The 13,052-nt window shown below is 35.2% G+C and overlaps 1 protein-coding gene across 1 annotated transcript; it reads left to right on the top strand.

Moving 5' to 3' along the window:
- The first annotated feature begins 568 nt into the window (after positions 1 to 568).
- On the top strand, positions 569 to 1,548 carry LOC123542906 (zinc finger protein 583-like). The gene has a single exon (XM_053531190.1). It carries the CDS (start codon positions 700 to 702, stop codon positions 1,546 to 1,548), a length of 849 nt encoding a protein of 282 aa, XP_053387165.1. The 5' UTR covers positions 569 to 699.
- The last annotated feature ends 11,504 nt before the right edge of the window (positions 1,549 to 13,052 follow it).

Genomic DNA, 13,052 nt, shown 5'->3' with positions numbered 1-13,052 from the left:
CGATGGGTTCGACTTACAACTGAATTTCGGACCAAACTTCATTTTGCAGCAACTTTAATTATGTTTAACTTTTAGCTTGCTGGACATGCAGTCTGATCAAGATCTACACTGTTCGCCATTCAGTCAGTAATTGTTCGGTTAACACCCCTTTTAATAGATAATGGTACTGACCAAATTCAAAGACGGAGAAGCTCATTATAAAAATTCAGCCAGCAGGGTATGGGTTAATAGTACCTTAAACATTGCATTGAACATGTTGCAGTATAAAACAAAGCTTGTCTTAGTTTTTTCTTCTTTTATTTTTTGAGGACCTCCCTGGCCAAATGGTTATGCTCGCTAATTTCGAATTACTTGTAAATGTGAGTTTGAAAAACCTGGTTAGACTGTAATTCTCCACCATAAAAAACATAAAAAGTTACCGTATGATCTAAATTGTGTTGTAATGGCTCTAAACGATATAAAAAAAATTCCACTGCAAACAAAATGTGCGTGTATATTTTGCTTCCTGTACAACCTGTTTTCAAAAGCATTCTAAACTTTCATTTTCATCTTTCAGAGTCTGCAAGCGTGAATGTAACAGAATTATTGCGATTATTAGATCTACAAGCGTGAAATAATCCGAAAAAGACTTTTGCTGAGGTTGAGTAAGAAGAAAAGCTTCGTTTGTTAAAACTGGGAAAATGAAAACAGTTGTGAAATATGGGAGATGGTGATAACAAAGGTAAACATATAAAACAACAGCCACGGATAAGTAATGTAAAAAGTTCGTCAGAGTCAGAGTCTAGAGTGAGTTCAGAAGAATTTGCGAAAGAAAGGTTTTTAAGGACTAGCCATGCTTTTGGGGGTTATGAATGTAAAACGTGCAAGAAAACTTTTGCACATGCGTCATATCTATATAACCACAAGCGTATTCATTCAGGAGAACGTCCATATCAGTGTGACGTATGCTTTAGATCGTTTATAGAGTTAGGAAATTTAAAGAGACACCAGCGTGTCCATACTGGAGAGCGTCCTTTCGAATGTGACATATGCCGGAAGTCATTTACACAAAAAGTAGTCTTGAAAGAACACCAACAGGATGTTCATTCTGCAGGCAGTTCTTATGTGTGTGACATTTGCAGAAAATCGTATTCACGTGCAGAACGTTTAAACATACATATGCGAGTTCATACAGGAGATCGTCCATACCGGTGTGAAATATGCAGCAAATCATTCGTTTGTAAAGCAGTTTTAAGGAAACACCTGCATGTTCATACTGGAGAGAAGCCATATGAATGTCCAATATGTGGACGAAGGTTCTCGCAAACAGCAAGAGTAAAGGAACACATACAGCGTGCACATACTGTCGGGCGTCCTTACGAATGTGGAATATGCAGAAAGTCCTTCAAAGTGTCCTCGGATTTACAGATACACTTGCGTATCCATATAATGGAAGGTCTCTATGAATGTGAGATATGCAGAAAACTGTTTACAGAAACAACCTTAAAGAAACACACTCTTGATCAAATGTGTAGAAAGATACATGTATATGAGGTTAAGCAGAAATAAGGCACTATAAGGACAGCATGAGAGCATCTCATTATGTAAGTGGGAAAAATTAAAAATTGTACAAAAATATTTAAGTCTTCATCTTTCTATATTTAACAATTCTTTGAAAAATTTGTTCAGGACAGTCATTAAGGTAATATGCGCCACCAAACGATTTTCAACGGACTGTTATGAAATTTTGCCAATTTTTTTCCAGTTCTCAGTTATTCTCCATTTTATCCACCAACAGAAACAGAGACTGAATTTAGATTAATGGAAATTTACGAAATAAATATAAAAATCGTCGATTTTTTTTACTTGGGGTAGGGGAAGCGCCACGGTAAATAGAGCGAAATCTAAAACGGTGACTCCCATTTTCTTTTACGGAATCGATAGCGATTGAAATTTTGCACGCTTGTTCAAATTTATTCAAACAACTATCTGGCAGTTTCTTAAATATAGGCGTCTTTGCGCTAAATTTTGGGTGAAGCTCGACGTCAGTTTTGCATGTTTTGCGTTCATAAATCGTTTGCCTCCGATGTGACGTCGAAAGAAACTTGACAAATTATATATCATTGGAGAGATAATTTTAATACAAACTTGAAAATAAAGATTTTTTGTCGTATTTTTGTTGTATATTAAAATGCTACTAAAAAAACCTGTCAAGTACGTCATTTTGCGCTCTGCTGAAAAAAATGACGTTAGTGGTCATGTTTGAAGACTTACAGCTGCAAAATGAAGAATAACAGAGAACTGGAAAAAATACCAGTCAATCGGAAATATCGCGAACTTTAATTTGGCAAAATTTGATAACAGTCCGTTGAAAATCGTTAGGTGGCGCATATTACCTTAAATTAAATCTGTTTCTGACAAGTTGATTAACGTTTCGTCTTAAACCATATTAGAACTCAAGATCTCGGTTTTATATGCGTTGATAAAACATGTCAGGGTCTGTGTCGAAGTCCATAGATCTGTCTATTGTCGTTGTTGGGCGTCTTGTTATACCAACCCTTGTTTTTTATTTATTTGAGAAACACGATGATTGACGAATGTCTAATCCACGCTTAGCACATTGTATTAATTTACTTCCAAATTATCACACTGGAAGACTAATTATTGCAAGGAAAAACGTGGAATTGAAGACATAATTACTCAGGTCGTGGAATAATAGCCCCCAGTTGTTTATTGTGAAATTGTTGGGTTTTTTTTATCAGATGGTGGGCTATTCATATCACTCTGCGTCCGTGATTCGTCGTCTTTCCGTCCGTGCATTAACAATTTCTTGTGATCGCATCTCCTCAGAAACTACTGGGGCGATTTTGACCAATCTTTTGACCTAGTGAACTACTTTTATATTTCTCAAGCTACAGCCTTCAAATTTGGACCACATGCATAGTACCGAAATGAACTTTGATCATGAGATTGACCTAGTGACCTACTTTCACATCTCCGAAGCTACAGGCTGAAAATTTGGCCCATGTTCATATTTGTGTGTTCTGAACTGAAATTTGACATTGATTTTTACCTAGTACTTAGTTTTACATTTCTCAAGTTACAAATCCAAATTTGAAGCACATGCATAGTTTTGTGTACTAAATCTTCTAGTCCATAACCTGCAGCATTCAAATTTGAACCACGTGTATAGTTTTGAGTGGCAAGATGAATCTTGACATGAGTTGACCTTGATCTTGACCTAGTGACCTACTTTCACATTTATGTATCTACAGCCTTCAAGCTAGGACCATATGCATAGTTTTGTGTACAGAAAAAAAACTTTCACCTTTACATTGACCTAGTGACCTACTTTCACATTTGTGAAGGTACAAGCTTCAAATTTGGACCACATCCATAGTTTAGTGTTCCAAAATGAAATTTGACCTAGATTTTGACCAAGTGACCTACTTTCACATTTCTGAAGCTACAGCCTTCAAGTCTTCAAATCTGGACCACATGCATAGTTTTAAGTACCGAAATGAACTTTGATCTTGAGATTGACCTAGCGGCCTACTTTCACATTTTTGAAGCTACAGGCTTCAGATTTGGTCCATGTGCATATTTTTGTGTTCTGAATAGAAATTTAACCTTAATTTTTACCAAGTACCGACTTTCAAATTCCTTACAGTCTCAAAATTTGAAGCACATGCATAGTTTTGTGTACCGAAATGCACTTTGACCTTGAAATTGATCTAGTAACCTACTTTCACATTTCTCAAGCTGAAGCTTTCAAATTTTGACCACATGCATGAATTGAAATTTGGAACATTCAAAAATGGCTCAATGGTGGGCTCCAAGATCACTCTGTGATCTCTTGTATAACAACAAAACAATAAAAAGCTACGTGAAAGCCTTCTCCAACATAGCAACCTTTTTGAAAATTTAGTGTATTTTGCAAGTTACTTGCTTAGATATTTAAGTCAAATACGCATTAAAAGTTTTGATTTTACATGACAGCCATACACAGGTTTCTTGCGCATCTCTCGATTTGTTATTTCCTTATTTCTATCATACTTTGTCGGCGTAGTACTACCGCTTACCTGTATTTAAATGCATAATATGACATACTAGGATCAAGGCCGTCACGTTAGCTTTATTAAGACACACAAATCATTAAGCTGGCTTGTTTGTGTAAGTCGTAAAGTCCTGTTGTCCTTATAACGTTAAGGAGCCCAGTTTGATGTTTTTTGTCCACCTACTAGTATACCTTAGATGTTAGATACATAAATATTTTTGGTATGGAACATTTTAAAACCAGATAACCAGATTTGTTAACCATCCCGAAATTCGCTCATTTGTGAACATATATTGCAAAAGTGATCTATATACCTGCTTCAGAATTTAAAACTGACAATGAATAAGTTTCGCATGCTAAGAAATGCTAGACAAAGTTCATGAAGTGATGCATATACAATTGCCGCAGTTTGAAACGCGATCCGCAATCAAAAATCTGAAAGCGCCAGTTCTGGTATATTTGACCCAGCCTATTTTCTGAGATGCATTTCAAAAGCATATATATTGCATCAATTATTATTAATTGTTTGTATTTTAATCATTCCTTCAAATAAGAATATTTTATATAAAAGCACTGAGTTGGGGATTTGAATTTATTTTTTCTATAGAGTCGATTGCGGCCAAACATTCAGCTAAAGTACTGTAAGTAGTAATCGATATATATTCGTCAACTAGAACTGGCAAAGTTTCAGACTTTAAGGTCGATAAACAATCTTAAACACAACAAAAGAAAACGCGAACACATTAGAATGTAACATATGTTGTATATAGAAATGGCCCTAAATGCTACGAAATGTGTCTAGGAAGTTTCATATCTTGTTTATTGAAGTTGTTGAGCTTATGTTCGGGCATAATGTACAGCGAAGACATGTATTTCGCAATTTACTTACTCAAATATTCAGATCAGATGCGCAACCAAATATAAGCACCAAACGTTCTGATTTCAGTGTAAGCCTTACAAAAGATTCTTGCAAATCTGTCAAACTGTAATTTCCTTAATTTTTATCATGCTTTGTCAGCGTAAGACTAACGCTTGTCTGTATTGAATGTATACTGTGACAAACTGGTGTCAATGTCGTCACGTTAGCATTATAAAGACATTCTGATCCTTAAGCTGGCTTGTTTATGTAAGTCATAGAGTCTTGTTGTCCTGAAGCAGTTCAGGAGCCCAGTTTAAAGATTGTGTCTATCTACACCTTAGATGTTAGATACATTGATATCTTAAGTATGGTACATTTTACAACAAGATTACCAAATTTGTTTACGGTCCGGAAATTCACACATTCATAGACATATATTGCAAAAGTGAACTATATACACCCTTCAGAAACGTGAAACTGACAATGAATTAGTTTTGCATGCAAAGAAATCCAAGACTATCTTTATTAAGTGACGCATTAACAATTGCCGCAGTTTGAAAAGCGATCCGCAATCTAAACTTTGAAAGCGTCAGTTTGGTATTTTTCACTCAGCTTATTTTCTGAGATGCATTTCAAAAGCATATATAATGTATTAGTTATTACTTATTGTTTGATCATTCCTTTCGGTGAGAAAATTTTATATCAAAGCATTGAGCTAGGGATTTGAACTTATTTCCTCCATACAGCCGATTGCGGCCAAGCATTAAGCTAAAGTACTGTAAATAATAATCGATTTAAATGACCATATATTTATCAATTAGAAGTGGAAAAGTTTCTGACTCTAATGTCAATAAATGATCTTTACCACAAAGAAAGAGGAACACTAACGCATTTTTTTTCGTGTTTAACGTCTTTTTCAACAATTTTTTAGTCATATAAACGACGGTGTCTACTTTATAGTGCTACCTCACTTGAATATCACGCCGTAGACACGTGGCATGAAACCCCACCCAGTCACATTATACTGACACCGGGCTAACCAGTCCTAGCACTATCCCCTTAATGCTGAGCGCCAAGCGAGAAAGCTGCTTGTACCATTTTTTACGTCTTTAGTATGACGCGGCCGGGGACGCTCTACCACTAGGCTACCGAGGCGGTTCACTAACACATAAGAATATAACATATGTTGTATATAGAAATGTCCCTATATGCTAAGAATATGTGTCTAGAAAGTTTCATATCTCGTTTATCGAAGTTCCTGAGCCTATTTTCAGGCATAATGTACAGCGAAGACATGTATTTCCCAATTTACTTACTCAGGTATTCAGATCAAATACGCAAGAAAATATACAAACTAAAACTTCTAATTTCAGAATAAGCCTTACAAAAGATTCTCGCACATCTGTCAAATTGTAATTTACTTAATTTTCATGCTTTGTCGGCGTAGTACTATCGCTTATTTGTATTAAAATGCATACTGTGACATACTGGTAACTTTGACCTTGAAATTGATCTAGTAGCCTACATTCAAATTTCTCTATCTGCAGCTTTCAAAATTAGACCACATGCATGAACTACATGCGCAGTGTTGTGTACCGAAATGGAATTTGACCTTTATTTTGACCGTGAGCTAGTCTTGAAATTTGGAACATTCAAAAATGGCTCAATGGTGAACGCCAATATCACTCTGTGATCTCTTGTTTAAGAACAAAAAAATAAAAAGCTACGTGAAGACGCCGAAAGCCTTCTCAAACAGGGCAACCTTTTTAAAATGTATTTTGCAAGTTACTTGCTTAGATATTTAAGTCAAATACACATTAAAAGTTCTGATTTTACATGTGAGCCATACACAAGTTTCTTGCGCATCTCTCGATTTGTTATTTCCTTATTTATATCATACTTTGTCTGCATAGTACTATCGCCTACCTGTATTTAAATGCATAATATGACATACTAGGATCAAGGTCGTCACGTTAGCTTTATGAAGACACACTGATCCTTAAGCTGGCTTGTTTGTGTAAGTCGTAGAGTCCTGTTGTCCTTATACCATTCACGAGCCCAGTTTGAAGATTTTTGTCCAGCTATACCGTAGATGTCAGATACATTGATATCTTTGGTCTGGAACATTTTTCAACCAGATAACCATATTTGTTAACCATCCGGAAGTTCACTCATTTATAAACATATATTGCAAAAGTGGTCTGTATACCTGCTTCGGAATTGCAAAATGACAATGAATTAGTTTCGAATGCAAAGAAAAGCTAGACAAAGCTTATGAAATGACGCATATACAATTGCCGCAGTTTGAAACGCGATCCGCAATCAAAAATGTGAAAGCGCCAGTTCTGGTATATTTGACCCAGCCTATTTTCTGAGATGCATTTCAGAAGCATATATATTGTATCAATTATTATTAATCGTTTGTATTTTAATCATTCCTTCCGATAAGAAAATTTTATATCAAAGCATTGAGCTGGGGATTTAAACTTATTTCCTCCATACAGCCGATTGCGGCCACGCATTAAGCTAAAGTACTGTAAGTAGGAATCCATTCAAATGATCATATATTTATCAATTAGAACTGGAAAAGTTTCAGACTCTAATGTCAATAAATGATCTTTATCACAATGAAAGAGGAACACGAACACATTAGAATATAATATATGTTGTATATAGAAATATCCCTAAGTGCTCCGAAAATGTGTCTAGAAAGTTTCGTATCTCGTTTATCGAAAAGCTCCTGAGCTTATGTTCAGGGATAATGTAAGCGAAGACATGTATTTCGCAATTTACTTACTCAAATATTTTGACCGTCAGCTAGTCTTGAAATGGAACATTAAAAAATGGCTCAATTGTGAACGCCAAGATCACTCTGTGATCACTTGTTTAAGAACAAAGAAATAAAAAGCTACGTGAAGACTCCGAAAGCCTTCTCCAACATGGCAACCTTTTTGAAATGTATTTTGCAAGTTACTTACTTAGATATTTAAGTCAAATACGCATTAAATGTTCTGATTTTACATGTGAGCCATACACAAGTTTCTTACGCATCTCTCGATTTCTTTCCTTATTTTTATCATACTTTGTCGGCGTAGTACTATCGCTTACCTGTATTTAAATGCATAATATGACATACTAGGATCAAGGTCTTCACGTTAGCTTTATAAAGACACACTGATCATTAAGCTGGCTTGTTTGTGTAAGTCGTAGAGTCCTGTTGTCCTTATACCGTTCAGGAGCCCAGTTTGAAGATTTTTGTCCAGCTATACAGTAGATGTCAGATACATTGATATCTTTGGTATGGAACATTTTACAACCAGAACCATATTTGTCAACCATCCGGAAGTTCACTCATTTATGAACATATATTGCAAAAGTTGTCTGTATAACTGCTTCAGAATTTGAAACTGACAATGAATAAGATTCGCATGCAAAGAAATGCTAGACAAAGCTTATGAAGTGACGCATATACAATTGCGGAGTTTGAAACGCGATCCGCAATCAAAAATGTTAAAGCGCCAGTTCTGGTATATTTGACCTAGCCTATTTTCTGAGATGCATTTCAAAAGCATATATATTGTATCAATTATTATCAATCGTTTGTACTTTAATCATTCCTTCCGATAAGAAAATTTTATATCAAAGCATTGAGCTGAGGATTAAAACTTATTTCCTCCATACAGCCGATAGCGGCCACGCATTACGCTGAAGTACTGTAAGTAGCAACCAATTTAAATGATCATATATTTATCAATTAGAACGGGAAAAGTTTCAGTCTCTAATGTCAATAATTGATCTTTACCACAATGAAAGAGGAACACGAACACATTAGAATATAATATATGTTGTATATAGAAATGTCCCTAAATGCTTCGAAAATGTGTCTAGAAAGTTTCGTATCTCGTTTATCGAAGTTCCTGAGCTTATGTTCAGGGATAATGTAAGCGAAGACATGTATTTCGCAGTTTACTTACTCAAATATTCAGATCAAATACGCAGCAAGATATATGCACCAAAACTTCGGATTTCTGTGAAAGCCTTACAAAAGATTCTTGCACATCTGTCAAATTGTAATTTCCCTAATTTCCATGCTTTGTTGGCGTAGTACTCTCGCTTATTTGTATTTAAAAGCACACTGTGACATACTGGTAACTTTGACCTTGAAATTGATCTAATAGCCTACTTTCACATTTCTCAAAGTTGGACCACATGCATGAACCACATGCACAGTGTTGTGTACCGAAATGAAATTTGACCTTTATTTTGACCGTCGGCTAGTCTTGAAATTTGGAACATTAAAAAATGGCTTAATGATGAACGCCAAGATCACTCTGTGATCTCTTGTTTAAGAACAAAGAAATAAAAAGCTACGTGAAGACACCGAAAGCCTTCTCCAACATGGCAACCTTTTTGAAATGCATTTTGCAAGTTACTTGCTTAGATATTTAAGTCAAATACGCATTAAATGTTCTGATTTTACATGTGAGACATACACAAGTTTCTTACGCATCTCTCGATTTATTTCCTTATTTTTATCATACTTTGTCGGCGTAGTACTATCGCTTACCTGTATTTAAATGCATAATATGACATACTAGGATCAAGGTCGTCACCTTAGCTTTATAAAGACACAATGATCATTAAAGTGGCTTGTTTGTGGAAGTCGTAGAGTCCTGTTGTCCTTATACCATTCAGGAGCCCAGTTTGAAGATTTTTATCCAGCTATACCGTAGATGTCAGATACATTGATGTCTTTGGTATGGAACATTTTACAACCAGGTAACCATATTTGTTAACCATCCGGAAATTCACTCATTTATAAACATATATTGCAAAAGTGGTCTGTATACCTGCTTCAGAATTTGAAACTGACAATAAATTAGTTTCGCATGCAAAGAAAAGCTAGGCAAAGCTGATGAAATGACGCATATACAATTGTCGCAGTTTGAAACGCGATCCGCAATCAAAAATGTGAAAGCGCCAGTTCTGGTTTATTTGACCCAGCCTATTTTCTGAGATGCATTTCAAAAGCATATATATAGTATCAATTATTATTAATTGTTTGCATTTTAATCATTCCTTCCGATAAGAAAATTTTATATCAAAGCATTGACCTGGGGATTTAAACTTATTTCCTCAATGCAGCCGATTGCGGTCACGCATTAAGCTAAAGTACTGTAAGTAGGAATCAGTTTAAATGATCATATATTTATCAATAAGAACTGGAAAGATTTCAGACTCTAATGTCAATAAATTATCTTTACCACAATGAAAGAGGAACACGAACACGTTAGAATATAATATATGTTGTATATAGAAATATCCCTAAGTGCTACGAAAATGTGTCTAGAAAGTCTCGTATCTCGTTTATCGAAGCTCGTGAGCTTATGTTCAGGGATAATGTAAGCGAAGACATGTATTTCGCAATTTACTTACTCAAATATTCAGATCAAATACGCAGCAAGATATATGCACCAAAACTTCAGATTTCAGTGTAAGCCTTACAAATGATTCTTGCACATCTGTGAAATTGTAATTTCCCTAATTTTCATGCTTTGTCGGCGTAGTACTATCGCTTGTTTGTATTTAAATGCATACTGTGACATACTGGTAACTTTGACCTTGAAATTGATCTAATAGCCTACTTTCACATTTCTCAAGCTGAAGCTTTCAAATTTGGACCACATGCATGAACCACATGCACTGTGTCGTGTACCGAAATGAAATTTGACCTTTATTTTTACTGTGAGATAGTCTTGAAATTTGGAGCATTCAAAAATGGCTCAATGGTGAACGCCAAGATCACTCTGTGATCTCTTGTTTAAGAAAAAAGAAATAAAAAGCTACGTGAAGACGCCGAAAGCCTTCTCCAACATGGCAACCTTTTTGAAATGTATTTTGCAAGTTATTGACTTAGATATTTAAGTCAAATACACATTAAAAGTTCTGATTTTACATGTGGGCCATACACAAGTTTCTTGCGGATCTCTCGATTTGTTATTTCCTTATTTTTATCATACTTTGTCGGCGTAGTACTATCGCTTACCTGTAGTTAAATGCATAATATCACATACTAGGATCAAGGTCGTCACATTAGCTTCTTAAAGACACACTGATCATTAAGCTGGCTTGTTTGTGTAAGTCGTATAGTCCTGTTGTCCTTATACCGTTCAGGAGCCCAGTTTGAAGATTTTTGTTCAGCTATACCGTAGATGTCAGATACATTGATATCTTTGGTATTGAATATTTTACAACCAGATAACCATATTTGTTAACCATCCGGAAGTTCACTCATTTATAAACATATATTGCAAAAGTGGTCTGTATACCTGCTTCAGAATTTGAAACTGACAATGAATTAGTTTCGCATGCAAAGAAATGCTAGTCAAAGCTTAAGAAGTGACGCATATACAATTGCCTCAGTTTGAAACACGATCCGCAATCAAAAATGTGAAAGCGCCAGTTCTGGTTTATTTGACCCAGCCTATTTTCTGAGATGCATTTCAAAAGCATATATATTGTATCAATTATTATCAATCGTTTGTATTTTAATCATTCCTTCCGATAAGTAAATTTTATATCAAAGCATTGAGCTGAGGATTTAAACTTATTTCTCCCATACAGCCGATTGCGGCCACGCATTAAGCTAAAGTACTGTAAGCAGGAATTAATTTAAATGATCATATATTTATCAATTAGAACTGGAAAAATTTCAGACTCTAATATCAAAAAATGATCTTTACCACAATGAAAGAGGAACACGAACACATTAAAATATAATATTTGTTGTATATAGAAATGTCCCTAAATGCTACGAAAATGTGTCTAGAAAGTTTCGTATCTCGTTTATCGAAGTTCCTGAGCTTATGTTCAGGGATAATGTAAGCGAAGGCATGTATTTCGCAATTTACTTATTCAAATATTCAGATCAAATACGCAGCAAGATATATGCACCAAAACTTCTGATTTCAGTGTAAGCCTTACAAAAGATTCTTGCACATCTGTCAAATTGTAATTTCCCTAATTTTCATGCTTTGTCGGCGTAGTACTATCGCTTATTTGTATTTAAATGTATACTGTGACATACTAGTAACTTTGACCTTGAAATTGATCTAATAGCCTACTTTCACATTTCTCAAGCTGAAGCTTTCAAATTTGGACCACATGCATGAACCACATGCACAGTGTTGTGTACCGAAATGAAATTTGACCTTTATTTGGACCGTGAGCTAGTCTTGAAATTTGGAACATTCAAAAATGGCTCAATGATGAACGCCAAGATCACTCTGTGATCTCTTGTTTAAGAACAAAGAAATAAAAAGCTACGTGAAGACACCGAAAGCCTTCTCCAACATGGCAACCTTTTCGAAATGTATTTTGCAAGTTACTTGCTTAGATATTTAAGTCAAATATGCATTAAACGATCTGATTTTACATGTGAGCCTTACACAGGTTTCTTGCGCATCTCTTGATTTGTTATTTCCTTATTTTTATCATACTTTGTCGGCGTAGTACTATCGCTTACCTGTATTTAAATGCATAATATGACATACTAGGATCAAGGTCGTCACGTTAGCTTTATACAGACACACTGATCCTTAAGCTGGCTTGTTTGTGTAAGTCGTAGAGAACTGTTGTCCTTATACCGTTCAGGAGCCCAGTTTGAAGATTTTTGTCCAGCTATACCGTAGATGTCAGATACATTGATATCTTTGGTATGGAACATTTTACAACCAGATAACCATATTTGTTAACCATCCGGAAGTTCACTCATTTATAAACATATATTGCAAAAGTGGTCTGTATACCTGCTTCAGAATTTGAAACTGACAATGAATTAGTTTCGCATGTAGAGAAATGCTAGACAAAGCTTATGAAGTGAGCATATACAACTGCCGCAGTTTGAAACGTGATCCGCAATCAAAAATGTGAAAGCGCCAGTTCTGGTAAATTTGACCCAGCCTATTTTCTGAGATGCATTTCAAAAGCATATATATTGTATCAATTATTATTTAATTTAATCTTTTGTATTTTAATCATTCCTTCCCATAAGAAAATTTTATATCAAAGCATTGAGCTGGGGATTTAAACTTATTTCCTCCATATAGCCGATTGCGGCCACGCATTAAGCTAAAGTACTGTAAGTAGGAATCAATT

This window comes from Mercenaria mercenaria, chromosome 19, assembly GCF_021730395.1.
Source record: "Mercenaria mercenaria strain notata chromosome 19, MADL_Memer_1, whole genome shotgun sequence".
NCBI classification, from domain to species: domain Eukaryota; kingdom Metazoa; phylum Mollusca; class Bivalvia; order Venerida; family Veneridae; genus Mercenaria; species Mercenaria mercenaria.
The sequence above is the reverse complement of the archived record's forward strand: the minus strand, read 5'-3'. Positions and strand labels throughout refer to the sequence as shown.